Below are 27651 nucleotides of genomic sequence, written 5' to 3'. Positions count from 1 at the left end.
AACAAATTAAATGAAATAAATTAACTAACAAATTAATAAATTATTTTTAAAAAAAAAATTAAAACCCTAACTAGCTAACCCTGTTAACAATAAAGAGAGAGAAGGCTGACGAAGGGAAGTGGTGGCGGCAACAACGGAGACGGGGGAGGGAGTGGCGGCGGTGATGGGCGGCGAAGGGGGCGGAGGGTTGGAAGTTTAGAGAGAAGGAGGAGGGTTTTTAGAGAGAGAGACACCAGAATATAAGAAAAGTCGGGCATTGATATGTAATATTTCAGAAAAAGCGACGGACATCGTTGTCCTGTCCGTCGCAAATTTTAAATAGTTGGCCATTTTTTTGACCAAAAAAACGACGGACTGGGAGACTCTGTCCTTCGCTTATTCAAAAAAAAATTGATAAATAAATGGAGCAAAAATCCGTCAAAAAAAGCAACGGATAAGGAGTCATCGTCCGTCGTTGTTTATTAAAAAAATTAAAGAAGCGACGGACAGCGTCTCAAATTCCGTTGCTTTTTTGAACGACGCAGTCCTTCGCTGTTTTTTCCGTCGTTTTTTGAACTCTTTTTAGTAGTGCAGATGAAAAACAAAAAAAAACATTCTACTTCATTGTAACAATTTGTATGTGGAGAGGAAGTACCTTAAAAGTAACCAAAAGTTTTCCTTCCTTTTAGAGAAAGCAAGATATACACACCATGATACTAACAACCAAATCTTCTTAATAGATTAGACATTACATCACCATAATTACAACATATAAACTCGGTGATCATTATTCACGACATTTTGTTATTGTTGTTATTGTGAGTCCTTCATTTTCATTACATCGATATGGATCGACTCATGAGATAGCAATTGACTTTTTCAGACTATATAAATCAACGACTGGTGGTAGTGGGCTTAGACATGATGCCCATGCCTACTTCACCGTAACTACCATAATCATAAGTGTGCTCACCGAAATAAATCTTTAGTTGAATCGCTACCATGTGGGCTTGTAGGTATTTGGTTTAACTATTGGTCTTACATCTTTCTTTCACCTTCACAGGCAAGCCTCCTTTCATTCTTAGTGTCAAAGATAACACATATTCAGGACACTTGTCATTCTCCAACTGAACATCAAATTCAAACATTTCTATCACAGAAGCTGCAATTGACTTGATCTGAATATAAGCCATGTCTTTACCAAGACACATTCTTGGTCCAGCATGAAACACCGGAAATTTAAATGGGCTTTCTTGCTTATAAACCCCATTTTCATCAAACCATCTTTCTGGTTTATACTCACAACAATCTTTACCCCAAATATTCTCCATTCTTCCCATGCTATAAGTTTGATAATTTATAAACCAATCTTTACCAATAAAAGTCCCATCTGGTAAAATGTCATCTTTCAAACAAGACCTTGTATCAACTGGTACTGGTGGATATAACCTCATGGATTCTGAAATAGCTGCATGGAGATACTGCATTTCTCTTAACTCATCGAAATTATAAGCTTCACCAATCTTTTTCCCATTTCTCCGACGAATTTGAACTAATTCTTCTAATATCTTTTTCGCTATATCTTTCCTTGTAGACAATATCCAAAAGAACCAAGTTAGACCTGATGATGTTGTGTCTCGACCAGCTAGGATGAAACTAATGACAATGTCCCTCAAGAATTTAGCTGAATGTTGATTACCATCCCCCATGAATCTTGATAACAAGTCTTCATCTTTCTTCTCTGCCCGCTCTTCCATTCTTGACTTTATTATATTATCCGCAAATTCGTGCACAATCTGGATTGATTTTTGTAGCTTTTTCTCTGAACCAATGTTCAAGATTTTCTTGATTTTGTAAAGAAAGGGAATTGCATACATGAACCTACCTGCACTTAGAGTTGTTGCAATTTCAAAAGCTTGCATGAATTCACTTTCAGCTCCTCCTAAACAATTTGGATCCACATTGAATGCAAGCTTAATGATATTGTCAGATGTAATTCTTTCTGAGATGTCTTGAATGTCAATAATTCTATCCCTTTTGGCTGCTTCTTCAAGAATTGGAATCAATCGTGTATGAATCTCTTCCTGTTATGAAATAATTAAGTGAATAAAAGTATTTCCTAACACTAACAGTACTTAACAAAAATGAAGTGACAATTCAATTTAGTATCAAAACACCAATACCATCACCTATTATCAAAATTAGGAGTAGTGGACTCATTTAAGTTTAGTTTTATTATTATTATTATTATTATTATTATTATTGAATTTACACTTGGTATTTGGTACTCTCTTAAGGATCCCACTTAGGGCGACTACATTCCAAGGATTCAAACTCAAAACTTCTGATTTAAAGATGTAGGGATATATGACATTTCATCACAACCTTTGATGGTAAACATAATCTCTAGTTAAGTTAAATAGTTAAATTGAAAGGGAAGAGTGGTCTAAATTTACTCTTTATTAAGTATTATACTTTAAGGAGTTGTTTGGTGTGAGGTATAAGGAATAATAATCCCAGGATAAAATGTAAGATTATCTTGTGTTTGATTGGAGGTATTAGATAGTCATGAGATTATTTATAACTTAGTAATGAGATAAATTATCTCATATATATGGTGAGATAACTTATCGATAAATTATCATGGGATAGTTAATCCCAGGATAACTTACTCTCAATCAAACGACTCCTAAAGTCATTCATACCCTTATGTTATACTACGGATCATTCATATTCTTCTTATTAGCAAAATCCTATTGTATTTACGCAATCAAGTTACGTATAAAATAACTACTAATAAATGAGCGAGTCAATGATCAATTCAAACTTGAACGAGTTATGTTTCATGACTAATTTTGCCAAGTCTATTAATTAATGAGCAAACAACATAAATCCCGCTAAATATTACCTGTGCAGTTTGTATGACAAAATTTCTTAGAGATCTGGTGCTAAATTCATAACTTGCAGATTTCCTTTGAATCCTCCAACTTTCACCATCAACGTTAAAAATTCCATCGCCGAGGAAATCTTCAAGCCGAGTATAGAATCGAGCTCCTTTATCGAAATTTTCAAAATTGGCTTTGAGCATGTGTTCAACATTGAGTGGATTCGCCGTCAGGATGCCGTGATCATTTCCGGGCCGGCAGAACACGGCGGTGTTGGTAGGGCAATTAGAGAGTACATCGGTCGTCCATTCCAGAAAACGGTGACGGTTAAGGAGAAACTCCGGCAATGCTCCGACGACTGGGTAGATTTTGAAACCGGATTTTTTGGGATTTTTATTGAGAAAGTAGAAGGAAAAAAAGGAGATGAGGACAGTGAAGATTACTGTTGGAAGGGAGAAAAATTCCATGGTTGGGAATTTTGGTGGGGAAGAAAACGAAAATGATAAGATCGATATACTAATAATGCTTTCCAAGAAGCAAGTGAAGAATTGTAGGCTACAAAACGAATATTACTTATGAAGTTGTGGAAAATTTTTAATACGTAAATAACTTTGAAATTACACATGAACTTTTGCAAAATGTCATCATCTTGAGTGGGTAAAACTAAAAGACAATTAAATACGTGGAGGTTTTGAGTACATATGAAAATGTAGGCTACAAAAATAAACTTTCAAAAACATTGACTTGCATTCATTTTTGACTAACTGATCTTTAACTTTATTTTGAGTTTGACATAACTAACAAGTACTATAATTGTTAGGATCCATGATTAGTATTGAAGGCAGAATAGATACCCATTCTTATTTTTAAAATATTGCATGTTAAATATATCAAATGTATTAGCACTGTACATTTGATATTTTTTAGAAAGGTTATAATTGGCGCCAGCAAAAATATTAGTTATGAGAAAAGCTTCTTTTTATTATGCTATTAATACTCGTTTTACTATTGTGTCCAAGTTTGACTGAGGAAGAACACCAATTGAGCATATTATGTGTTATATCACTCACGATAAATAATAATAAAAAAAAAATTAAAAAAAGTTCATTTCATGAACCCAAGTTTCGTAGCTTTTGATTCACTATATCCTATTCACGCACCCCCACCCCCCCGAAAAAGGTGATGTGGACGAGGAGGGATTCGAATCTCCGATATTGTAATTCGTAGCCACATGGTTATATAGATAAATATATAATTTAAATTATTAGATTTGATGAAGCTCATACTCAATATTCTAGTTCCACTCCCACGCATGTGATGATATTTTGATCTTTTTAGATTTAACATGATACAATTTCTTTCTATAATTTGAAGTTTAAACTACTCGTGAAGTCTTTGTTTTAAAATAAATAAATAAATCACAGCCACAAGATGTAGGAGGGGATTTTATTGTTTTTCAAGTAGATACGTAACTAGGAAAAATGAGATTATTATATCCAAGGAATTTAACTTATATGTATAAATATCATATAAAATATTGTACAAGTTTGTACTGGGTCATGTTTCATATGATTACATAATCGACACTAAAAAGTTAAAACTCTTATTGAGTTGTACTGAAATTTCATTGAATTTAAATATATAAGTATTGGATAAATCTGACATTTAAAAAATATATTTTTCAATTCATCGTACCAAAAGGACATATGGATAAAATATATGTGCAAATTTCATTAACGTCCTGTTTGGTATCGTGTAAAAAATAGTACTGAAGATCAATGCTAAATTGAGCTGGCAATAGAGATGTGCTACCATCTAATGAACCAAGTATATAAATTTTATATTATAACTTTTTTTAGCCAAGAAATTTGTGACGTGTCCTCATAATGAACCAAGTATTTTAATTTATTGCTCCTTAATTCTCTAGTCAAAAAAGAAATCTGCGATGTGTCATCATAACAGATCCAACAATATTCAAACTTAGGAAATGAGGAACGTACACGACTCACTATATTGGTGTTTTGTGAGAAGGGGTTTCACACACACATATATATATATATGAAATGAACAATGTAATTTTTTATCGAAAAGGTTTGGATAAACTTCTAGACTGTTACTAGTTCCGCTCTTGATATTCACTATGTATATATTATTTTACACGATTTTCTTATTACTACTATATTTATGTAATTGGCTTAATGATTGATGTAACGAAAAAAAGTAGTAGATTTTTTTTTTGTAAGTGAAATCATTGAACACTTTGGTGATATTAATGCTGTTTAGTTGAATTGTTATTGTAATTAAAATAGACCAGTATCATAAACTGATCAATCATGGATTTCCTTCATAGATTCCACTAATTACATCACTCATCCTTGAAAAGATTTTCCATCAGATACAGATTTAATTTATGTGGGCTTAATTAAACATCCCAAAGAAATGGGAAGTCTAAAGGACATGAAATTAAACAAATAAATCTTGAAGTGACCAGAGGCAAAATAAAGTAAATAATAAACAAAAGCCCTATAGGTGTCTATATCCAAGAGAATGTATCAAACCTTTTAAATTTTGGATTTTTACTTGGTATAATTATATTGTCCATTAAAAAAAATTAGCTGACAAATATATATAAATATATAAACCTCTAAAATTATTTGAAAAGGTCATTTAGACACCTTTAACAAAAGTTGAATAGAAATATCTGTATAGGACTAATCCAACTCCTATTTACTTATTAACTTAATTTCTACATTTACTATTTATTAACTTACTCTAAGTTATTCGTAAGGAAGTTTGAGTTGGTGTAACATGTAGTATTTTATAAGGGAGGCTGGGGATCGATTTTTCCTGCCAAGACTTTCTCAGTCAAGTTCATCACACCGCACTTGCATAGATTTACCAAGTATGATTAATATATATGAAGAGCAGTAATTTGGATTGAAAGTGAATAAGCAAAGATAGTTGTAGTAGTAAAATGTAACACAACCATGACTCATGATATACGTACCCTTATAAAATTAAAATGTCACATTCAAATTATATTTTAATTAATACGATCATCATGCACTAATAACCAATATCATTATTCCTTAGCGTATAAGCATTAATTAATCCTAGAATATTTAAGGAATCAGAACTGCATTCCATTAATTAATCACGTGAATCATCATCTTCCACTAGTATGTATATAAGGTAGCTAGTAATAGATATATTCTTCCCCATTTTCTTTAATCTTTCTTTTTCCCTAGTATGTGACCATCTTGTAGATGTATCTATCAAGACCATATAATATTTAAATGGTCCATATGAAGAGTTAATTGACCTACATATATCACTTTGTATACGTTTCAGAAACGCAAGGAATTCAATCCCAACCTTAGTTGCTGATGGTTTAAAAATCAGTTTTCCTTGGGAACAACCAACACAAGAGAATTCCTTAGATTGAAGAATTTTTTGATTCTTCAAAGTGTGTCCATGTGAATTCTTAATAATTTTACGCATCATATTATAACTGGGATGGCCCAACCGGTCATATCAAATGATAAAATTATTAGAATCAGTAAACCTTTTGTTTACTATGGCATGTGATTCAACAATTCCAATATTTGTATGGTACAATCCAGAAGAAAGTGCATGTAATTTTTTGTGCACAATTTTCTTCTCCGTATTCATTATAGTAATATAAAGGTATTCAACATTTCCTTCATTCGCAGTCTCAATATGATAACTATTTTGGCGAATAATCTTGAAACTTAACAAGTTTCTTTTAGACTTACTACAATACAATGCATTATTAATTACCAATATCATTCCTCCACGTAGTAATAAGGCCGCTCTTCCAGAGCGTTCAATAAATTTTGTACTACCAAATATTGTATTGACATAGGTCTTTTTCATAATCAAATGACAGAAATATTTCTTTTCTTTTAATATCGTATGAGTTGTGGCACTATCCAAAAGACACATATCTCCATTTAACACTTCAATAGAGTAAATATTTAATAAAAAAAATTATATCACCTAATTAATATTTTTTCTTAATGATATGTAAAAGAGAAACACGAATAATAATTTGAATGGGATGGACGGAGTAGAATAGAAAATTCAAAACCAAACACCATTAATGTGTGATTAGCTAGTGGCACACTAACTAAAGTATTTTTTTTTTTTACTTTAGTTTGCATCAGCAAATTCCATAATATTAAAAAAACAAATATTGTTTATTTATTTATGGTAACCATAATAGTAACTACTATTAAAATTCCGATGTATGCCACCGCTGTTCCGACCAATCACCGGCGTCGTCGATATGCCGCATAATTTTTAGTGACGATATTGGCCCTATCATTATATTCCATTTAATTAATGTTGCATCAGCATAGCACTAAAAAATTTACCTTTAAATTTAATTTTGGTAGCTCTCAAATCACTTTATACCACTAGGAGGATATATAGAGGAAAAAACAAGAATTTCTTTAGCAAAATTCCCCTAGTGGGACTCTCTATATACCATTTATCTGTTTCATCAAATGTACCTCAAATTTAAAACATTCATATTATATGTATAATGCAAGAGTCAGCATTTATCAGAAATAACTTTTGTACATCTCACATAAAATAGAGTAATTAAGATCTTTGTATATTTCATTCTCCTCAGACTTTATTTGTAGAATTACAATAAACATCTTGTTATAGGTATAATATAGTCGGCTATAGCAAATTACTTTATCTTTTCAGTTCTGTTTTAATTAATTTGTTCCAAAAAGGAATATCATAGACTTTTTAAATTTGATAAATTTAACTTTAAATTTTATACTCTATACTTTTATAGCCATAGAGATATGATGACATGTACATATGTTGAAGATCACGAGTTTAAAAAAAACTTTATTAATTTCTTTTTATAAATTCAATTCTATTATGAATCAAACTCCACCAATTCTTATTTACTTTGTATTAATAGTGTAATTTTTTGATGAAGAGGGTTCGTATCACTAAAAATCTACTCGCACCAAGTATTTATCAGGAAAAAAAATACCAATGCATCATGACATATACTTATCTAAATCCACTAATATTGATGACAAAAGTTGTTGCCTATAAATACATTAATCACTCACTTCATTTCCTTGAGAAAAACACAAGTAATTCCTCCAAGGGTTTAATTCTTTTGAGTTATTCTTCTTCTTCTTCTTCTTGATTCTCCAAACATAAACAAAAGAGATATTATGGAAAATAAAGTAGGAGGAGGATGTTTAAGTAATTTCTACCAAAGGGGAAAGCCATACATAGCAATGATTTCTTTGCAATTTGGTTATGCTGGAATGAATGTTATAACCAAAGTTTCTCTAAATGGAGGAATGAGTCATTATGTTTTGGTTGTTTATAGACATGCCATTGCTACTCTTGCTATTGCTCCTTTTGCTCTTCTTCTTGAAAGGTACTATTAATTGGTTTATCAAGGTGGTTAGTTATGAAAAATGAAATTATTAATTGCTAATTATTGTCTTTGTTTATTTGTTATAGAAAACTCAGACCAAAGATGACTTTCATGATGTTCTTGCAAATATTTATATTGGGTCTTCTTGGGTGAGTGTCTCTATCTTACCATCACAAAATCGCTAATTTCTGACGGACAGAAAACGTTATCGACGAGTAAAAATCAATTCATATGGCTTGTTGGTGAAGATTTTAAGTTTTATACACAAACAAACGAAATAAACATTATATTTATATAATCACATCACTAAAAATGAAATGATAGGTAAAACTCGGTGACAATCTTGTAAAAGAAATACTAATATGCTGCCACAAGTTAAACTATACTGAAAATATAAAAAAAAAATCTTGAACGGCTAGTGTATATAAATTAAATTATTTTCATATATGAAGATTCTAAATCTATATATATAAATTGATTCAAACAGGCCAGTGATTGATCAAAATTTCTACTATGCTGGACTTAAGTTTACTTCTCCCACATTCTCATGTGCCATGAGCAACATGCTTCCTGCAATGACATTTGTCATGGCTGTCCTTTGCAGGTAAAATACATATTATGTTTAAAATATTCTACATATTCCAAAATTATTCTTTTTTTTTTCAAAAGTTTGGCACTAATAATATTGAATAAATAATTTAAACGTAGGATGGAGAAGGTGCATATAAAAAAGTTGAGATGTCAAGCAAAGGTGGTAGGTACAGTTGTTACAGTGGCTGGAGCCATGTTAATGACATTATACAAAGGACATGTTATTAATTTGGTATGGTCAAATAATGTTCACACAAATACTACTTCTAATGAAACAAGTGATAAAGATTGGCTTAAAGGTTCAATGCTTCTTATTGGTGCCACTTTTGCATGGGCTTCTTTCTTTATACTTCAGGTTTGTCAAAACCACTAAAATTCATTTTCTTTTTTCGAGACGAGTTTAAATTATGTATACTGATAATGACAGTATAAAAAAATATTTATTTGTTGATAGGCTATTACAATGAGGAAGTACACTGCTCCACTGTCCTTAACTGCACTTGTATGCTTCATGGGAACTTTGCAATCAATTGCTGTCACCTTAGTGATGGAACACAAACCCTCTGCTTGGGCTATTGGTTTTGACATGAACCTTCTTGCTGCTGCCTATGCTGTATGTTTCTTGCTTTATATTCCTCAAACACCTTCGGTTCTACATAATTCAGTAGTCAAAATAAATGTCTTTTCTAGAATTTAAAACGTATAAACTCAAAATTTTAGCTCCACACCTCTGATTTTGGATATTGTTTTTATAAAATTTCAGGGTATAGTATCATCAAGCCTTGCATACTATGTTCAAGGTCTTGTAATGGAGAAAAGAGGACCTGTTTTTGTGACTGCTTTTAGTCCCTTGATGATGATCATTGTTGCCATCATGGGATCTTTCATTCTTTCTGAGAAAATCTATCTTGGAGGGTAATTTTTACTTTCTTTTATCTCATATACTAGTAGTCGTAGTATTGTTGCTATAGTTTCTTGTCTTTTGACTTTTGTTATTGTGTTTTGTACTTCGATTATCGTATTATTTTGTTATAGTTACTGTTCAGAATGTCTTGTTATGCTTTTACTTTCATTACTTTCTTTTCTGGACTGTTTTCCTTGAGTCGAAGGTCTGTGTACACTCCACGTTGTGTGGGACTACACTGATTATGTTGTTGTTGTATTTAACATTTTTGTTTTTTTCTTCTTTTTGGATTTCAGTGTTCTTGGAGCAGTGTTAATTGTAGCAGGGCTATATTCAGTTTTATGGGGAAAATACAAGGAGTACCAAGAGAAGGAAATTGAGGGACCAGTGAAGGGAGTAGTTATAAATGACATAGAAATGCAAAAAAGTGAAGTAGTCATTGGTGTTCCCATGCAACAGCCTCCCATCTTGGCTAAGGAAGTTCCAAGAGCCTAGAAAAAGCAATTTGATGCACTAAACTCTCTTATATATGTATATGTTCGAGGAAAAATCGGACCACAAAAATGTATTGAAAATAAAAAAGAATTAAAGAGAGTACAATAAAAACAAATCTTATGACGGGATTTATTTTAAGGAAGCGATTAAAAAAGAAGAGGGGCAATTTTAATTCACCCTTTTAAGGGTACTTTGCTTTTTTTTTTCCCCTTTAATGTAATGGGGAAATAATGTTGTTATTTAATTTTTTTGGTATTATCTAATATATAATACGTACTAATTCCGGGGTATTTGATGAAAAAGGTTTGTATTTTTAGCAAACAATTGATAATTGGTTAATTCATCAAAATTTAAGTAATAGGCTAAGTGACATAAGACTGAACTTGTTCATGTTTTCATGCGACAAATCTATTAGTATTGTCATATAGTATTTATCATAAAACAGTTACTAGCAATAAATAGATGAGAAGAGTATTTTTCTTTTATTAGATGGTGACATAAAGTTCTCTAATTAAATTCCTTTAATTTGTCTCTTTGTTGGAGTAATATATCTGGTACCTCAAAACAAGTGTATCCCATAGAAGAAATTAGTGGGGATAGGAATATTGGAGCTTTAAGCTTTTTACAAGTTATAAGAGCATGCATTAACTTAAATTTTTTGGATTCGATTCTAGCGTATATACATACTTGATATTATTTATGAACAAATGGCGAGGAAATAATTAATCATATCCCTATACAAATGTGATTTATATATAAAAATAAATATCTCTTAATAAAAAGAAATTATAAATAAATTCGTAAAAGGCTATAAAATCAATTGACTCTGTCAGATATAAACAGAAGATTAATTGCACTTAGACGGTAAAAGTAGTAATATATGTTGCAAGCTAGCTAGCAAAAAGCAACAAAATTATATCTGTGTTTTGGAAACAAAGTAAATTTGGTTAGGGAAAATACCACTCTTTTGTCAAAGTTATAAAAAGAATAAGAATAACAAAAGAAGAATCCACTTTGTTTTGGATTCAACAAAAATTGGTGATGTTGGATATGTGTTAGCTTTTGGAGTTATAGTACTACTGTAAAACTTTTTATATTTGAGTAAGCCAAAAACAAGTTGTAATGAGTTAGCCAAAGTTACAAGTTAGTATATATAAGAACAAAAGGATTTCAAAATTTGAAAAGAAAAAAGAAATTAAGTCATCAATGGTAAGTGCGAGATTTGAACCTTCGAGATTTGAATCTTAGATATGCTTCTGCTCCGATCCTCAATTTTATTTATTTATTTATTTTTAAAAAGATCATATATGATGTTGGAATAACTTCTTAGCTACCTAAAAAGAGAAAGTATTGGAAACAAAGAAATATTATGTGATGTATGCGATTTCTTTGGAACTAGAATGGCAAACAAAAAAAAATATTTAATTTTTTCCTTTTCTCTTTGTTATATTTGGTAACTCAAAACAAGTGTATCCCATAGAAGAAATTAGTGGGAGTAGGAATTGAGCTTTGAGCTTTTTACATGTTATAAAGTAGGAATGGAGCTTTGAGCTTTTTACATGTTATAAGAGCGTGAAACTTGAGAGGTATATTCAGAATTTTGAATTAATGAGTTCTAAATTTTATAAGTCTCGATATATTGATTTGCGAATTAATAGATTCTACAAACTCGTAACCAGCATTCTAACACATTTATTAAAAAGAAATAGTTATAGTAAACTTCACATTAAATTTATTAATTTCTTAATAGACTTGAGTTTTGCTAAGATAAAACTGATTATGGCAAACATAATATATTCGATAAGGATTTCTCTTTTATTCCAATTCTTATGTATCACGTACATTATATTCTTGGCAAAAATGGATATACATAGAGAAAAGCCTTGCTACTATATATCTCTTATAAATTGGTTAGGCATAATAATTAAGAGCACTAGAATATATTCTCTCTTTTCTTCTATAAATAGTTAATAAAAATTGGATAGAGTTCCATTTGATATGAGCTTTTAGCAGAATCCTGGTCATCGTCGATAATGCTAACTTTTTCATGTAATGTACGATTTATTTGTTTGTCATAATTTGACTGTCATAAAATTTTAAAAGCAAAAAAAAAAACAAATTATTCACACCTAGTATATTTTAATTTAAACTAATACATAAACGACATGCGCATGTATATAACTTTTTTCATTTAATTATAATTTTTTTCTCTCTCTCACTTAACTATGTTAAATTAAAATAATGCAGTGTAAATATTGAAGATGAATAAGTATTTTGCTTTCGTAATGTCAATAATGCCTATACTGGTTGATCCAGTGGAAGACACTCACTAGGATGAGTTTGGTGGACACATATATGATTACATGAAACATCGATTCTCCACATATATTTGCTTTGTCATAACGTATCCATTTTTACCTATTATTACACTTTAAAGTTTCTCTGTCCTATAGTGAGGAGAACCCCAAAAATCATATGGTTAGATTACCTACCACTTGTCTTAAATTAGTGTTTACAATAATAATAATAAAAATAATAATGTATCAAATGTAGTTTCACAAAATTTTGTATCCCTACCTTAGAGATTGTTTCCAATAAAGAAAAAATAGTTCAGAAAAAAAAGCGAAAGCATAACAAAATATTTTGAACTTTAACTAAAATAAAATAGTACGATAATTGAAGTAGACGAAACAACAGATAATTGAAGGACACAAAATTAGAAAAGCAATACTACAACTACCTAACTAGCATTGTTTTACATGTACTAGTGGTAATTACTATTGTGACTTGTCATTGTTAGCACTTTAGTATACTTGTTTTTATCCATGTCTTGACAAATAGGTAGAATAGCAATTGTGGGCCTTTTTTGCTGGACCGGCTTGGCTAGGATCTTGGGCTTGCTCACTCCAAATTTTGGGTTATGCTAAGCCCTAACGTGAATCTGTTTATGTTCATTGGGTCTAGTACTGTTGGTCCAAAGCCCAATTAACATATAACGGGTCGAGCTCAGGTGTCTGGTACCAATGGGGTGATTTGCAGAATATGGCCATTTAATGCTGGTTGTTTAACTTGTGTTCCCTCTTTAAGGAATTTGTGCAAAATGGCCTCAATAGAGCTAAAAATTGAGCTTCAACAAGTTACGACTAACGATCATAACTTTAGTACAATCTTTATTCTCATATCGAATTAACATACTTCATTTGTGTTCAATTATTCACGGGCTATGACAGATGTGGATAATAGATTCTAGTTGTCTGATCCTTTTTAAAATTTGCACATAATAAGAGCTTAGTGCATAAAGCTATCCCAAAGAACTGCATATTAACAATAATGCAATCTTCATTTTCATATCTTGTTAAATTGTTCACTAATCTTGTCGGATTGATAAAAAATGTAAAGTATTGTAACGCCGAGGATATTTTTGCACAAAGTTATTTAAACAGGGGCAATTATGGAAAGAAATCCTAACTGAAAGAACTTTTTAAAAGTGTGGGAAACTAACGGCTTATCTTCTTTGTCTACTATACAACAAAACTTATCTTCTTTCACTAAAGAGAAAAAGAAGCAAAATGAAGGCTTTTAATTATGAGAAAAGTAACAAAATGAATTTTCAAACTGAAATTCAAGAATTACAAGAGAGAGTAATTGGGAAAGAAGGCTTGAGAAAAAAGATTCTGCAAAAGGGTAATTCTTGGAAGACACCATTTCATGGTGATGAAATTCAAGGTATGTATGTAGTGGTAGTATTGCTCCTGTAGTTATATCTATAACTATTTTATTATTTTTTGAACTTCGATTAGTGAATTATTTTGTTATAGTCTTTTGTGTTCCTTGTTTTTTTTATTATTAATAAATGGGGTGAAGACCCAAGTTTAAATTTTTTTAAAAATAAAATTATGCTTTCACTTCTGGTGCTTCTTTTTCTGAAATGCTTTGAACTGTTTTTTTTTTGAGTTGAGGGTCTATCGACAACAACCTCTCTACCTTTGAGGTAGGGGTAAGGTCTATGGATATTCTATCCTCTCTATACCCTACTTTGTGGAACTACGTTACGTATGTTGTTTTTGAAATCCAAGGTATGATTTTTTTGATTAATTAATTAATTACTTATTTTCTTGAGTTTTTGTTTAGTTCATTACAGAGTGAAACTTCAAGATGGGGAATTTTTTGATTCAAGCTATGATAGAGGAAAGCCTTTTACATTCAACCTAGGACAAGGTAATATTCTGCTTTCTTTTACATTATTTAAATACTTGTTTACTAGTATTATATTTTTTGTATTTAAGTAATATATATTGATAGTTTAATGAACTATTTAAATAATCAGTGTAATCAAAAAGTTCCTTACTTAAAAAGTTACTGAAATATTGAAAATAGGTGAGTGAAATCATTTCTTTTACTAGTGAATTAAGAAAATTAACTTTTTGTTAATTCACTCAAAATGTCACATTTCTTTCTTTCTTTTAAATCAGAAAGACTTATGTAATGTTATTTCACTCAAAAGATCTCTCAAGCCACAAAGTGACACTTTTCAACAATATGACAATTGATACTCGATCTGTAAAATTTATTTGTAAGTGACTTTTTTGATACAAAATACCTTGTTCTTTTCAGGTGAAGTTATTAAAGGATGGGATGAGGGAATTGCAACAATGAAAAAGAGTGAAAGAGCAATTTTTACAATTCCACCAAATTTGGCTTATGGAGAAATTGGTTCGCCCCCTCTAATTCCTCCAAATTCAACACTCATTTTTGAAATAGAATTGGTTTCTTGGAATTCAATTAGAGATATAAGTGGAGATGGAGGAATATTGAAGAAAATAATAAAAGAAGGTGAAGGATGGGCTACACCTAGAGATGTCGATGAAGTACTAGGTAATATCTTCTCTTTTTTCACTTATTATTAATTCATTCCTATTTTTTGGTAGACAAATTAAATTCCAATTTTCTTCATGTTTTTTAAAATTTCTATTACCTCTTTTTTATTGGATAGTGAAGTATGTAGCAAGCTCTGCAGATGGAAAAATTCTGTCAAGATCTGATGATGGTGTTGAGTTTTCTTTACTGGAAGGTAAATACATGTTTACAATTCTTTTTTTACATTCTAACACTTATGTTGCTTGTACTCTTCAAACAAATATTATCTGTTTATGTCGGATCCTCCAAAAACTATACACTTTTTGTATATCTGACATAGGCACGATAACATTTTTGAAAGATTCAATTAGCAACAGTCTTTAAGTACAATTACTACTAATAGAATTTGTACCTTTATTAGGTTACCTATATCCAGCCATGAAGAAATCTATAAAGACAATGAGAAAAGGAGAAATAGTTGAGTTAACTGTGAAGCCAGCTTGTAAGTTTGATAAACACAATAAGAAATTAGTATTATTTATAAGCCAAAAAAAAATTGATTAAATTTTGTCTAATCATTTTGAAGATTATTTTGGAAATTCAAGTTTTGATGGTGATGGAATTGGAATATTGCAATCAAATTCCAATTTGATAATTTATCTTGAGTTGATTTCATGGAAAAGTGTTGTTGATGTTATCGGAGATAACAAGGTTCTTAAGAAGTTAATTAAGGCTGGTGAAGGTTATGATCATCCTAATGAAGGATCCCGTGCAAAAGGTAATTAATTTTCACAAATTAAATTTGTTTGTTCAATAAATTTATAAAATCAAAAAGGTGAAAATTTGGATATTTTATGTTCTTGTAGTGGTCTATATTGGAAAGCTACAAGATGGGACTATATTTGAAAGAAAAGGATCAGATGAAGAACCTTTTGAATATGTATGTTTAGAAGGTAAACTTTTCCTCTTTGTCTTGTTTCTTTTTTAAAAAATTATAACGATGTTGTTCGGACCAGTCTGCACGGATACAATGCTGGAAATAGGAAGCACAACGGGGTTCATCTGAATTCCTTTAGCCCGAGCTAATAACCTAGATTTGTGCTACATATGACCCGTTTAAGGGCCGGGACAGTGTTCCTTTTCTCCATTCCTGAAGCTCAAACTAGAACTTGAAATAAACTTGTTATGTTGATGAATGCAGGGCAATTAAATGAAAGTTTAGATAGAGCTGTCATGACTATGAAAAAAGGAGAAGAAGCCATAGTGACAATCAGCTTAGACTCTGTGCTTTATGAGATCAAATTGGTTGATTTCAACAAGGTTTTTTTTTTATAAAAAAAACAATCTATTGAATCCTTCTAGTTTCAGAATGATCAAATTAAAATTTTTAAAAATAAATTATTTTCTTGATTCATACAGGTGAAACCATTTTGGAAAATGGACACAAAAGAAAAACTTGAAGCATGTGAAAAAATTAAGAGTGAAGGAAATGAACTATTCAAAGATGGGAAGTTTCAATATGCCTCAAGGAAGTATGAGAAGGAATGTAATCGTTTTACATCCTTGTATTTTCAAATTTGTTGCGTTCTGATCTACATATTTTTGAGTTCCAAATAAGTTAGAGCCGACTTATGTAATTTCTGTAAGCTGAAGTGTATGTATTGTGAATTGCAGGCCTCGAAATTCATCCAATTTAATCACTCATTCAACAACGATGATAAGTGTCGAGCAAATACTTTGCGATTATCGTGTTATTTGAACAATGCTGCTTGCAAGTTGAAGATGGGAGAGCATCAAGAAGCTTCAAAGCTATGTAGCAAGGTTCACTATTTGCCCTGTTTCCTCTTCACTATAAGTCACACTCTTTCTTAAAAAGCCTCATGGGCCAATGGCCAGTGGGTGTGTTTGGGCCGTGCTAAAAGAACTTCATTTTATATGTGCTCCAAAAATTTTAGCCTAGCCCAATCAAACACGAGCTGAGTTGTGCCTGTCCAGTAGGCCAAGCCCATACTGACGGCTCTAACTGTTGAAAGTATTTTTTGGTCTGACAAATCTCTTGTGATATAATGTGGAAACAGGTTATAGATTATGATCCTTGTAATGTCAAAGCTCTATTCAGAAGGGCTCAAGCATACCTAAGAATCAATGAACTGGAAAAGGCTGAAATTGATATTAAGAAAGCTCTTGAAGTTGATCCAAACAACAGGTACACTATATACCCACCACCTATGTTGCTACTCGAGCTTTTCAAAAATGTCATCAGATTCTCCAAAAGTATTGTATATTTGGAAGATCCGACACGTGTACAACATTTTTAAAGTCTGAGCAACATAGTCTACTACATACATGCATACATATGTTATTTATTCGTTTTCGTGCGGTATTTTTCTTTATTGTGCTCTCAAAATTTAACTATTGATTTTTCCAGAGATGTGAAAATGATGTACAAGGAACTCAAGAATAAGCAGAAGCAATATGCACAACATGAAGTTGAAATTTTTAGCACCATGCTATCAAGGTTGGCCTAGGGCTTTCACTTGAAAAGATGTACAAAATTGAAGACAATTTTTTTAGCCAAAAGCTTTATAAACTAGGATGTCAAGTTACACTAATATTGTCATGTCCTAACATTGAATATTTGTTTTAAAAAACATTGAGTAATTCAATAACGTATTGCTCGTGAGTAATATAAATGCTCAATTAATTCTTCTGCATGAATTTTGGATCTGACAATTTATTGTGCAATTATACCTAGTTCAATATTAATTACTTATTTCCCAAAACGTTCTCAAGACATACAACACTATTAATCAATTAATATGAATATGGTAATAAAATATTCATAATAATTCTTATTTTTAAGGACGTGTAAAGTAGACGAGTAAATGTGAACAAATAAAATATTATTTTTCATGTTTTACCCTAGACATTAAGTACTCATTCTTCACATTTCTCAAAATTTAAGATTAAACATCAATCATTTCTCCAAATTCAAATTGAACCAGTAAAAATAAACGAAGGGAATGAGTAGAATTTAGTAGTATGTTTTAATTTTTATAATTAGTTTTGGTTGATGATAGGGAAGAAGCTACGTTGGGGGTGGGGGGGAGTGTCCAGAAAATACTATAGAGTAATTTATTATTACGAAATGTTGTTTTTGAGATAAACGTATGGTACAACCAATTATGTTTAATATGAAATGAAGAAAAAGTTAGATTGACCTTGTAAGACCTCACATGGAGTCGGTCTATAATTATGCCGCTTTATAAGTGTTGGAGACTATTATGTAATCATGTTAAGTCAATGATTAAAGTCTCCAATTAAACGTTAATTTCAATTAGTGTTTTTCAACACTGTGCCTTAATAATAGAGCATTCATTTGAGCAGACATTCTCCCTCATCATAATTGTGATTCCCCTGCCGTAATAAGTAGGAATGTGCAAAAACCAAATTTATAATAAATTGAATCCATAAAAATGCTATTAGATTATTGTTATTGAATTATTGATTTAATGAGTTTTTAATAAAAAATAATCGTGTTATTGATTTTTTAATATTGAATTATGAATAAATCGATAATTTATTAAGATAATAGTAATTTATTATTTTATCCCTACATAAATATTAATATAGTACCTTATTGGTTACTATATTTATCTTTTAGCCTCTAATTTACATTATTATCCTAATTTTTTTATTTGTATTGCACTAATATAGTTCTTTTCATGTTAATTACTATTATTTCTATTTTATAATCTATAAAATTACGTTATTATCTCATGGCATCAAATTATTGAAAAAATTATATAATTATTTTATGAATTAAATCGAACTAACTTGTGGATGTACACCCGCAGTAATAAGTCTTACTGCGGACATTACCCTTCAAAATAAGCAAAATCAAATTCAACAGAGAACAGAAGAAAATTGGTCGAAAATCAGCCACGTGATTGGGAAAAACGTGCCACCAAATATTGTACAATCATTTTCAGTCCCAACTACCTCTTCTTTGTAGTTTCACCTACCACAACTCCAATAGCTGCCATTGAACTCCATAGTTATATAAATCACCTACTTCTCCCCCCCAAAAAACAACAAATATTCCATCAATGGCTCTATTTTTAATTCTAATTTCCATAACCCTAATTTTCCTAGCTCATAAACTCTACCACCGTCTCCGATTCAAATTGCCACCAGGTCCACGGCCATTACCGGTGGTCGGAAACCTCTACGACATAAAACCGGTGAGATTCCGATGCTTCGCCGATTGGGCCAAAATTTACGGCCCAATTTTCTCAGTATACTTTGGTTCACAGCTAAACGTTGTGGTAACAACAGCTGAGTTAGCTAAACAAGTATTGAAAGAGAATGATCAGAATTTAACAGATCGATTTAGGACTAGGGCTGCTAATAATTTGAGCAGAAATGGGATGGATTTGATATGGGCCGATTATGGGCCTCATTATGTGAAAGTAAGGAAGCTTTGTAATCTTGAGCTTTTTACTCCAAAGAGACTTGAATCTCTTAGGCCCATTAGAGAAGATGAAGTTACTGCCATGGTGGAAAATATTTTCAATGACTGTACTAAGCCTGGTATGTTAATTTTATTTAATTGATTTATTATTTTGTGTTGTGTCTTTTGTTTGTTATACTAGTGATTTATTTTTGTTATGGAGAGTTTATGATTTATTTTATATAATTTTGAAGCTAGATTAGTCGCATATTTAAGTGATTTTTGTAGCTCAGGGTCTAGTAGTTTTATGATACGTTACAAATGTTCTTTTAGTTATATATGGTGAAATTAGAGTTATCGAATTTAGAAAGAGATATTCTTTTTTTAAAAAAGGATTAAATAACAAAATGAGATTTAAATTGAAGAAGGAGGAGTAATTAGCAATGTTGGTGAAGTAGATTAGGTGAATTTGCCTATGGATCTCTTCACATATTCATTTCTTGTTTGTCCTTTATTATTTTTGTGATAGGTCAAAATCAACTTTTAGCGGCTATAAATACGTATATTAGCAAAGAGTGCTAAAACATTTTGTTATTAGATCCACTGTCTTTATAGGCTTTAGCGACAAAATATAATTGTCACTAATAATTGACTCAAAAAAAGCAACATATTTATATTTAACAACAATTAAGCTATTGGTAAAGCTCATTTTTGGTGTAGTGACATGGCATATAATAAAAAGTTAAAATTACTTTCTCGGATAACAATTTTTAAGAAGTTGTCTCCATATGTAACCTATACGTCATGGGTTCGAGCCATGGAATCAACTATTGATGCTTGCGTCGGGATAGATTATCTACATAACATGGGGACTCTTACCCGACCCTACAAAAATGCGAGATACTTCATGTGCTAGGTTACCTATTTAGATAACTTTGTAGTATAATCATCATGTGTACTTGATTAACTTTTGAGAATGAACAGATTTTAAACTCTTGAAGTTAACAAATCATAGAAGTTAACGACCAACATATGTATTGTAAGTCAACTTGGAATGTACATTATATATCAAATTAAAGCTCTTTGTTTCCACATTTTTCAAGGGTTCAAATAGTTCCTCATTTGGATTTTTATGTCCAAAGTTATGTCTAATTTACTAAACACGGTCCAATCTGTGTGTAATCTACTCATGTGCTAATTATAATGCTTAATAATCTGCAGATAACACAGGCAAAAGCCTGTTGATGAGAGAGTACTTGGGATCAGTAGCATTCAACAACATTACAAGGTTAACATTTGGTAAAAGGTTCATGAACTCAGCAGGTGAGATTGATGAACAAGGCCAAGAATTCAAGGGCATTGTATCTAATGGCATCAAAATCGGTGGAAAACTTCCCTTGGCAGAGTACGTTCCATGGCTCCGTTGGTTTTTCTCAATGGAAAATGAGGCACTAGTGAAACACTCTGAACGTAGAGACCGGTTAACAAGAATTATCATGGACGAACACACTTTGGCTCGCAAGAAAACTGGTGATACTAAGCAGCATTTCGTCGATGCTTTGCTTACTCTTCAGAAGCAGTATGATCTTAGTGATGATACTGTTATTGGCCTCCTCTGGGTAAGTACTAATTGTATCTTGTACATGTACATGTCAGTGTGTTTATCTGGTGAAAGAGCTACTGTTTCATTCTATGGAGTCAAGAGGTTAACCCAATTGGTAAAAGAAAACTATAATTGTATAACTTAGTTTTAGATAGAGACTATGCAAGTATATTTATGTTAGTTTTAGATAGAGACTATACAAGTATATTTATGTGTCTATGACATGATAAAGAATGAACCATCTTTTGAAAATGTGTCTGTCGCATGATAAAGTATGAACCATCTTTTGAAATGTATCTGTGGCATGATAAAGAACGAACCATCTGTAGAAAATGCATCTTTGACATGATAGAGAACGAACAATATGAAAATTGCTGTATGTATATCGAGTATGTAAGTACACTGATGTGTCTGTGACATGTTAAAGAACTAAATATGAAAATGTGTATGTGTGCAGAGAATGCAACAATAATTTGTCTATAAAGAATGAACCATCTTTTGAAAAATGTGTCTGTGATATGTTGAAGAATGTACAATTTGAAAATGTATAGATATGTATACCGAGAATGCAAGTACATTGATGTGTCTATGATATAAGCAAGAACGGACAATGACAGAACTACAACAACAACAACAACAACGAACCCAGTGTGATCCCACCATGTGGGGTCTGGGGAGGGTAGGGACAATGACAGAACTATTTTGTGAAATTAGAAACAAGAACTTTAGAAGGATATTGTATATTGTGTTACCTCAAGGATTTGAATAAGTTAGGATTTTGGGTATGATGATTCATATTTATGTTGATGTGGTTTCAACAATAACAACATACTAAGTGGGGTTTGGGGACAATAGAGTGTATGCAAACTATACCCCTACCTCGAGGAGGTAGAGAGGTTGGTTCTGAAGGACCCTCGGCTCAAGTGCAGCAAATCAAAATAATTATGAATAGGAAAAATGATAACAAAGAAAACATAGCAACTTACAAGATTGATGTTGATGTGTTTTCAATCTTGTGAATTTGATTCTCATGAAAATTGACTAAAACAAGAACTTTGGAAGTGTATGATAGAAGTTGAGAATATAGGACTCAATGAACTGTCTAGCATTTATTTTTGCATAATCATACAAATTGTATCACTCATTCTCAATTCATATTAAATGTTTGTACATGAAATTGTGTAGGATATGATTACAGCAGGAATGGACACAACAACCATAACAGTAGAATGGGCAATGGCAGAGCTAGTTAGGAACCCAAGGGTGCAACAAAAGGCTCAAGAGGAGCTTGACAGGGTAATCGGATCGAACCGGATCATGTCAGAAACCGATTTCTCAAAACTTCCTTACCTTCAATGTGTAGCCAAAGAGGCTCTAAGGTTGCACCCTCCAACTCCTTTAATGCTTCCACATAAGGCGAGTGCTAGTATCAAGATCGGCGGTTATGACATTCCTAAGGGAGCCATCGTGCACGTAAACGTTTGGGCTGTGGCTCGTGATCCAGCAGTGTGGAAGGACCCGTTGGAGTTTAGACCAGAACGCTTCCTTGAGGAAGACGTTGACATGAAGGGACACGACTATCGGCTACTACCATTTGGTGCAGGAAGGCGTGTTTGCCCTGGTGCACAACTTGCTATCAACTTGGTCACGTCTATGTTGGGTCATTTGTTGCATCATTTTACGTGGTCTCCTCCCCCAGGTGTTAGCCCGGAGGATATCGACTTGACAGAGAGCCCCGGAACAGTTACTTACATGAAAAATCCAATACAAGCTATTCCTACTCCAAGATTGCCAGCACACTTGTATAAACGTGTGCCAGTCGATATGTAACAATCTTGTTTGCTTCTTTTGTTTTAAGTCTTGAATTCTTGGACACTAGATGAGATTGTGGGAGCATTTTGGGGTATTTGATGTTTGTTTGAAATTCATATCAGAAGTTTTATATATTTTCTTGCAATGATTAAAAGATAATGAAATGGTGTTGTTCAAGTTATTTGATTATGCATTTATATATCGGATTAATACCACCTTGTAATTGTTCAAATGTTAACAACCAAATACATTACCAAGCTCTCTACATTAAATTTTTATTTCAAAGAATTTGTGCAAATATAGACCCAACAACATAACTTCTCCTAAGAAGCAATACACAAGTTTTACTTATCCGACTGAACTTGTGAACAAGTTAACAAGATAGGTAAAATGAAGACAGTATCAAATCTAGCAAAATTTGTGAATAATTAAACAAGTAAAATTTGAATGGTGGCCTTAAATGATGTAAAAATCTCACGGCTGTTTGTTTTGACTTCGTCATTTGACATGTACCTACTCAAATTTTCTGCACATATAACCACTTCAACCAGTCATGTGTGACTATATAAAACTTTAGACATTGTGTCTGATAAATTTTGTCAAGACTAATTTTAGGCATTGTATGTCTAAAATTATCAGAAATGTATACATGGGGAGAAAATAAAATCAAAAAGCGGACACGAATTAATGGCGACATCAAAATTGGATATCCATGATCTATATGTGCAAATCATCCCAGATAGATAGGTTATTTCAGTCTGATCATATCTGCGCAATTGCTCGATTATAGGTGTACCGTATTAGATTAGTTAGTCTGGTGTTTTCAATCTTGATGTTTTAGTCAAGTGATAGGCCCAATGGGCCAAATCGAAAAAAAAAAGAAAAAAGAAGAATGGACTTAGTTCAGACCCATAGACCCAATACCATTTGTGTAGTTCTTATATTTTGCTCATGGGCTTATTTGATCTGATTAACTGCATTTAGGTGGGTTTACTTTGGTTGGATCACACGATCATAAGGGCAAACCGATAAACCACATCAAATCGACAAATCAAACCAAATCGAAAAGAAATTCGACTAGTGGTTTGCTTTGACTTGATTTGGTGTTTGAAAAAAAAATCCGACCATTATAGGGTTAGTTTGGTTTTAACTAAAAAAAAAGTCAAATCGAACCCAAACCGACCCGATTATACATATACTACTTTTAAATTATGTTATACATAAAAATATTTATTAAAATATAATTTATAAATATTTTTTAAAAAAAATTCATAATTTTTGTTTTCTTTCTTACATTTAGATTTGAACTTGAAAAGCCCATCTAAATAATATATAAAAAAAAATCATCTTATAAAGTTGTATTATAAAGTTAAAACTTCAAACAGTGTTCTGCCTCCATCTTATATGTTGATATTTTGTACTAGAACTCTTTTTAAGAAGCACTGCTCTGTGCTTTTTATTGGATACTATGAAAAACCCGAAAAATCTAGAAAAATCCCAAAAATCCGAGAAAAATTGATATAAAAAAACTCGACTTTTATTGGTTTGATTTGGTTTATAGATTTAATAACTAGACACAAATGGTTTGGTTTGATTTGTAAAAAATTCGAACCAACCTGGTCCATGTACACCCCTAATCATAGTATTAAGAGTTAATTACACTTTATTCCTATTCTTTTCTAAATTACAAAAATTCCTTACATGTGGTGGAATTCGGATATATCCCAAATGTCCTGATATATCACGTAAATTGATGTATCTGACTGATAAATCGTGTAAAGTGATGTATCCGATCAATATATTTCGTAAAATGATGTATCTGACGTTTCAATACATCGCGTAAGGTGATGTATCCGACTGATACATCGCGTAAAGTGATGTATCCGACTGATACATCGCGTAAGGTGATGTATCCGACTGATACATCGCGTAAAGTGATGTATCCGACTGATACATCGCGTAAAGTGATGTATCCGACTGATACATCGCGTAAAGTGATGTATCCGACGTCCTGATACATTACGTAAAGTGATGTATCTGAGAATAGGAGAAAGTAGGGGGGGGGGTTTATAATTTTTTCAAATTATAAAATTTTTTAAAAAATATGATAAAATAAATTGTGTATTTAGATAATTTTTTCTAGATTCTATATTCAAGTTCGAAATATTTCTACTTTTCTAGAATTCCCAATGTAAATTGTGGTCTAGTCAATAGCCTAACAAAAACGACTATTCTAGTTTTGACTATAACTGCACCTCAGCAATTAATTACAGAATTTTTTTTCTACTTGGTTGGAGATGTAAAAATAATTTTGGCATAAATTTTACATAAAATCTATAGCGATAGAGTGATAAATATATTTTTTAATTAACTATTTTGAATTCGAGTTCTATTAGATATGAAGTTATCTTATATTAAAGAACGCTTTATCTTCTCCCGTGGAATTTTTCATTGCGAATCTAAATTTAGTGAAAGTCCAAACATTGAATGAAAAAAATAAAAAAGAAATTGACATAAAACAATATAGAGCCCGTTTGGATTGGCTTTAAGTTGGTCAAAACCAACTTAAAGCCCCTTTTTAGCTTTTGGACGTGTTTGCTTAATGCTGACTTTAAGCCATAAAGTTCTTAAAGTCAGTCAAAAATGAAAAGTTAGGATTCCTAACTTTTTTTTTCAAAGTGCTTAAAGTCATTTTCTTTGACCATGGAAATTACTTTTATATCCCTTATATTTTAACTAAATTCTCAAACTACCTCTTTTTATTCTTTTAACCCTAAAATTCACATCATAAGCACTTTTATCCAAACACTCAACTGCTTATTTATAAAAATAACTTTCAGCACTTCAAAGTTCTAAAAGCACTTCATACATAAAAGCTACTTTTTTTAAGCCCATCCAAACGGGCTCATAATGTTTAGATGGTTTTGCTTAGGCCTCTCTAGTCTCTATCCTTTGCACCCCTCCTAGAAGGTGATATTGGTGGTTAGATGAAAGGATATTGCTCCTTCGTAGTAGATCCATCTTGAACAACCTATTTATAAGTCGTCACTCATGCCACACTTTTTTTTTCAATATTATTGACTTTTTAATTATTTTTTCATTTTCAATTAAAACAGACATGCAAATATTAACGTTACATTTTCCTGACATCAACACTAATAGTCTTATAGAAAGAAAATTTTATCGTACACTTATATTGACAAAATGAATTCTTAACTTGCACGTACAAATATATAATAACATTATTTTTTATACAGTTTCGAATAAAATGGAATCGCCAACATGATTATATGATTACGCAGAAATTTTTCGCCAGTTATTTCTCATATAACCCTTGAAAATTTTAGAACACAATCAAACATTTTGTAGCTATCTAAATAATAATTTTTTAAAAATAAAATATATTCACGTAAATCAGCCTTTACTTAAACTCATCTTGATTCAATATTATACAAATAAAACTAAAGATTAAAATAATAATAAAAGGACTATAGCATGTAGGAGTTGTTTGGTAGTATACATTAAGAGGATGGTATAAATAAAGTTATCTCATGAGTTAAGAATTACTTTCCGTTCTTTTTTACTTATCAAATTTTGACTTGATACACCTATTAAGAAAATAATGATGTTATAGATAGTTTACTATTTTACCTCTATTAATTGATAGAGTTTTAAACATATTTACTCATTACATTTTTCAAAAATTATCCTTTCTTAATTTGTTAAAATTGACAAGTAAAAAGAAAAATCAAATTATAAAATATTTGACAAGTAAATAGAAACGGAGGAAGTAAGATACACCAAAAGAATAAGTTATCCTCTCATATATATGATAATCTATTCCATCATTATTTTAATTTTTTTATCTCTTCTCCCACGTACCAAATGATCCCGTGAAGTTATATTTTAAATTTTGGAACTAGATGGTTATGACCTTGAACTTAGCAAATTTATTCAACTTTTATTACAATGTCAACATTTGAATGGTCAAAATTATGTCATTTGAAAATGGTCCGCAGCATTTAATGACCCATTATAGGCCTGCAACTTGGTTGCCCATTTACACATTTGGCCCAATATGTAAACTTGGTTTCTTTGGCTCATTTAATGTTGTAGTTACAAAGTAAACTATTATCTGCTCTCATTTAATTTTTAGTTAATGATAACTCCAACCAGTTTGGTGCATCTAAATTATACTCACTACACCCTATTAACACAGGTCTATCAAGACTTACTCGCCGAAGACTCATTCTTTCCTCGGAGATGACTTTTTGCTGATCTAAGCTCAAAGAGGTGAGAACTCTCAATCGAATGTGATCAACACGATAGTCCATCCTTCTGCTTTCCTTTGTATGAAATGAGGGCCCTCCTATCACTTAAAGGCGGTGGTTCCTCTCCTTCCTCTTGAACCTCGAACAAAAAATCGATCTTACCATCAGCTCGACTGACCGGACCCTTTTTTCCTATTTTGTTTGAAGCGGGCCAAATAGAAAATGAAATGCATAAAAAAAATATAGGGGAAGGAAGTCAGAGACTCCCTTTTTTTTTGGTTTAAGGGCTGCTCCATCTTCCCCCCGCCGGGGGGTTAAGGGGGAGGATATCAAAACCTTACCCATAAAAAAAAAGTACATA

At 31.6% G+C, this 27651-nt stretch overlaps 4 protein-coding genes across 5 annotated transcripts; 3 read left to right on the top strand and 1 right to left on the bottom strand.

Moving 5' to 3' along the window:
- Positions 1 to 641: 641 nt before the first annotated feature.
- On the bottom strand, positions 642 to 3406 carry LOC129877848 (cytochrome P450 CYP94D108-like). Its single transcript, XM_055953383.1, has 2 exons — positions 2888 to 3406; positions 642 to 2063 (listed from the first exon to the last, which is right to left on the bottom strand). The coding sequence occupies exons 1-2, from the start codon at positions 3329 to 3331 to the stop codon at positions 1005 to 1007; spliced, it is 1503 nt and encodes a 500-aa protein (XP_055809358.1). The 5' UTR covers positions 3332 to 3406; the 3' UTR covers positions 642 to 1004.
- Positions 3407 to 7997: 4591 nt separating this feature from the next.
- On the top strand, positions 7998 to 10575 carry LOC129876730 (WAT1-related protein At5g07050-like). Its single transcript, XM_055952223.1, has 7 exons — positions 7998 to 8304; positions 8391 to 8453; positions 8792 to 8908; positions 9013 to 9250; positions 9350 to 9508; positions 9659 to 9810; positions 10096 to 10575. The coding sequence occupies exons 1-7, from the start codon at positions 8093 to 8095 to the stop codon at positions 10292 to 10294; spliced, it is 1140 nt and encodes a 379-aa protein (XP_055808198.1). The 5' UTR covers positions 7998 to 8092; the 3' UTR covers positions 10295 to 10575.
- A 3247-nt stretch (positions 10576 to 13822) lies between these two features.
- LOC129877731 (70 kDa peptidyl-prolyl isomerase-like) lies at positions 13823 to 17869 on the top strand. Of its 2 annotated transcripts, none has more exons than XR_008763597.1 (12): positions 13823 to 14020; positions 14426 to 14512; positions 14909 to 15169; positions 15288 to 15365; positions 15573 to 15653; positions 15738 to 15929; positions 16018 to 16104; positions 16353 to 16471; positions 16571 to 16683; positions 16826 to 16972; positions 17230 to 17357; positions 17580 to 17869. XR_008763597.1 is itself a non-coding variant. In XM_055953258.1 (12 exons), the coding sequence occupies exons 1-12, from the start codon at positions 13864 to 13866 to the stop codon at positions 17677 to 17679; spliced, it is 1560 nt and encodes a 519-aa protein (XP_055809233.1). In that variant the 5' UTR covers positions 13823 to 13863; the 3' UTR covers positions 17680 to 17869. The 2 variants fall into 2 exon arrangements, 1 of the variants encoding a protein (XP_055809233.1); XM_055953258.1 differs by having other exon boundaries at positions 16571 to 16691; positions 16824 to 16972.
- A 1256-nt stretch (positions 17870 to 19125) lies between these two features.
- On the top strand, positions 19126 to 23200 carry LOC129876173 (cytochrome P450 98A2-like). Its single transcript, XM_055951519.1, has 3 exons — positions 19126 to 19744; positions 20826 to 21223; positions 22393 to 23200. Exons 1-3 carry the CDS (start codon positions 19261 to 19263, stop codon positions 23035 to 23037), a joined length of 1527 nt encoding a protein of 508 aa, XP_055807494.1. The 5' UTR covers positions 19126 to 19260; the 3' UTR covers positions 23038 to 23200.
- Positions 23201 to 27651: the final 4451 nt, after the last annotated feature.

Source organism: Solanum dulcamara, chromosome 12 (genome assembly GCF_947179165.1).
Source record: "Solanum dulcamara chromosome 12, daSolDulc1.2, whole genome shotgun sequence".
NCBI classification, from domain to species: Eukaryota; Viridiplantae; Streptophyta; class Magnoliopsida; order Solanales; family Solanaceae; genus Solanum; species Solanum dulcamara.
Note: the sequence above shows the minus strand (reverse complement) of the source record. Positions and strands in the feature narration are given on the sequence as shown.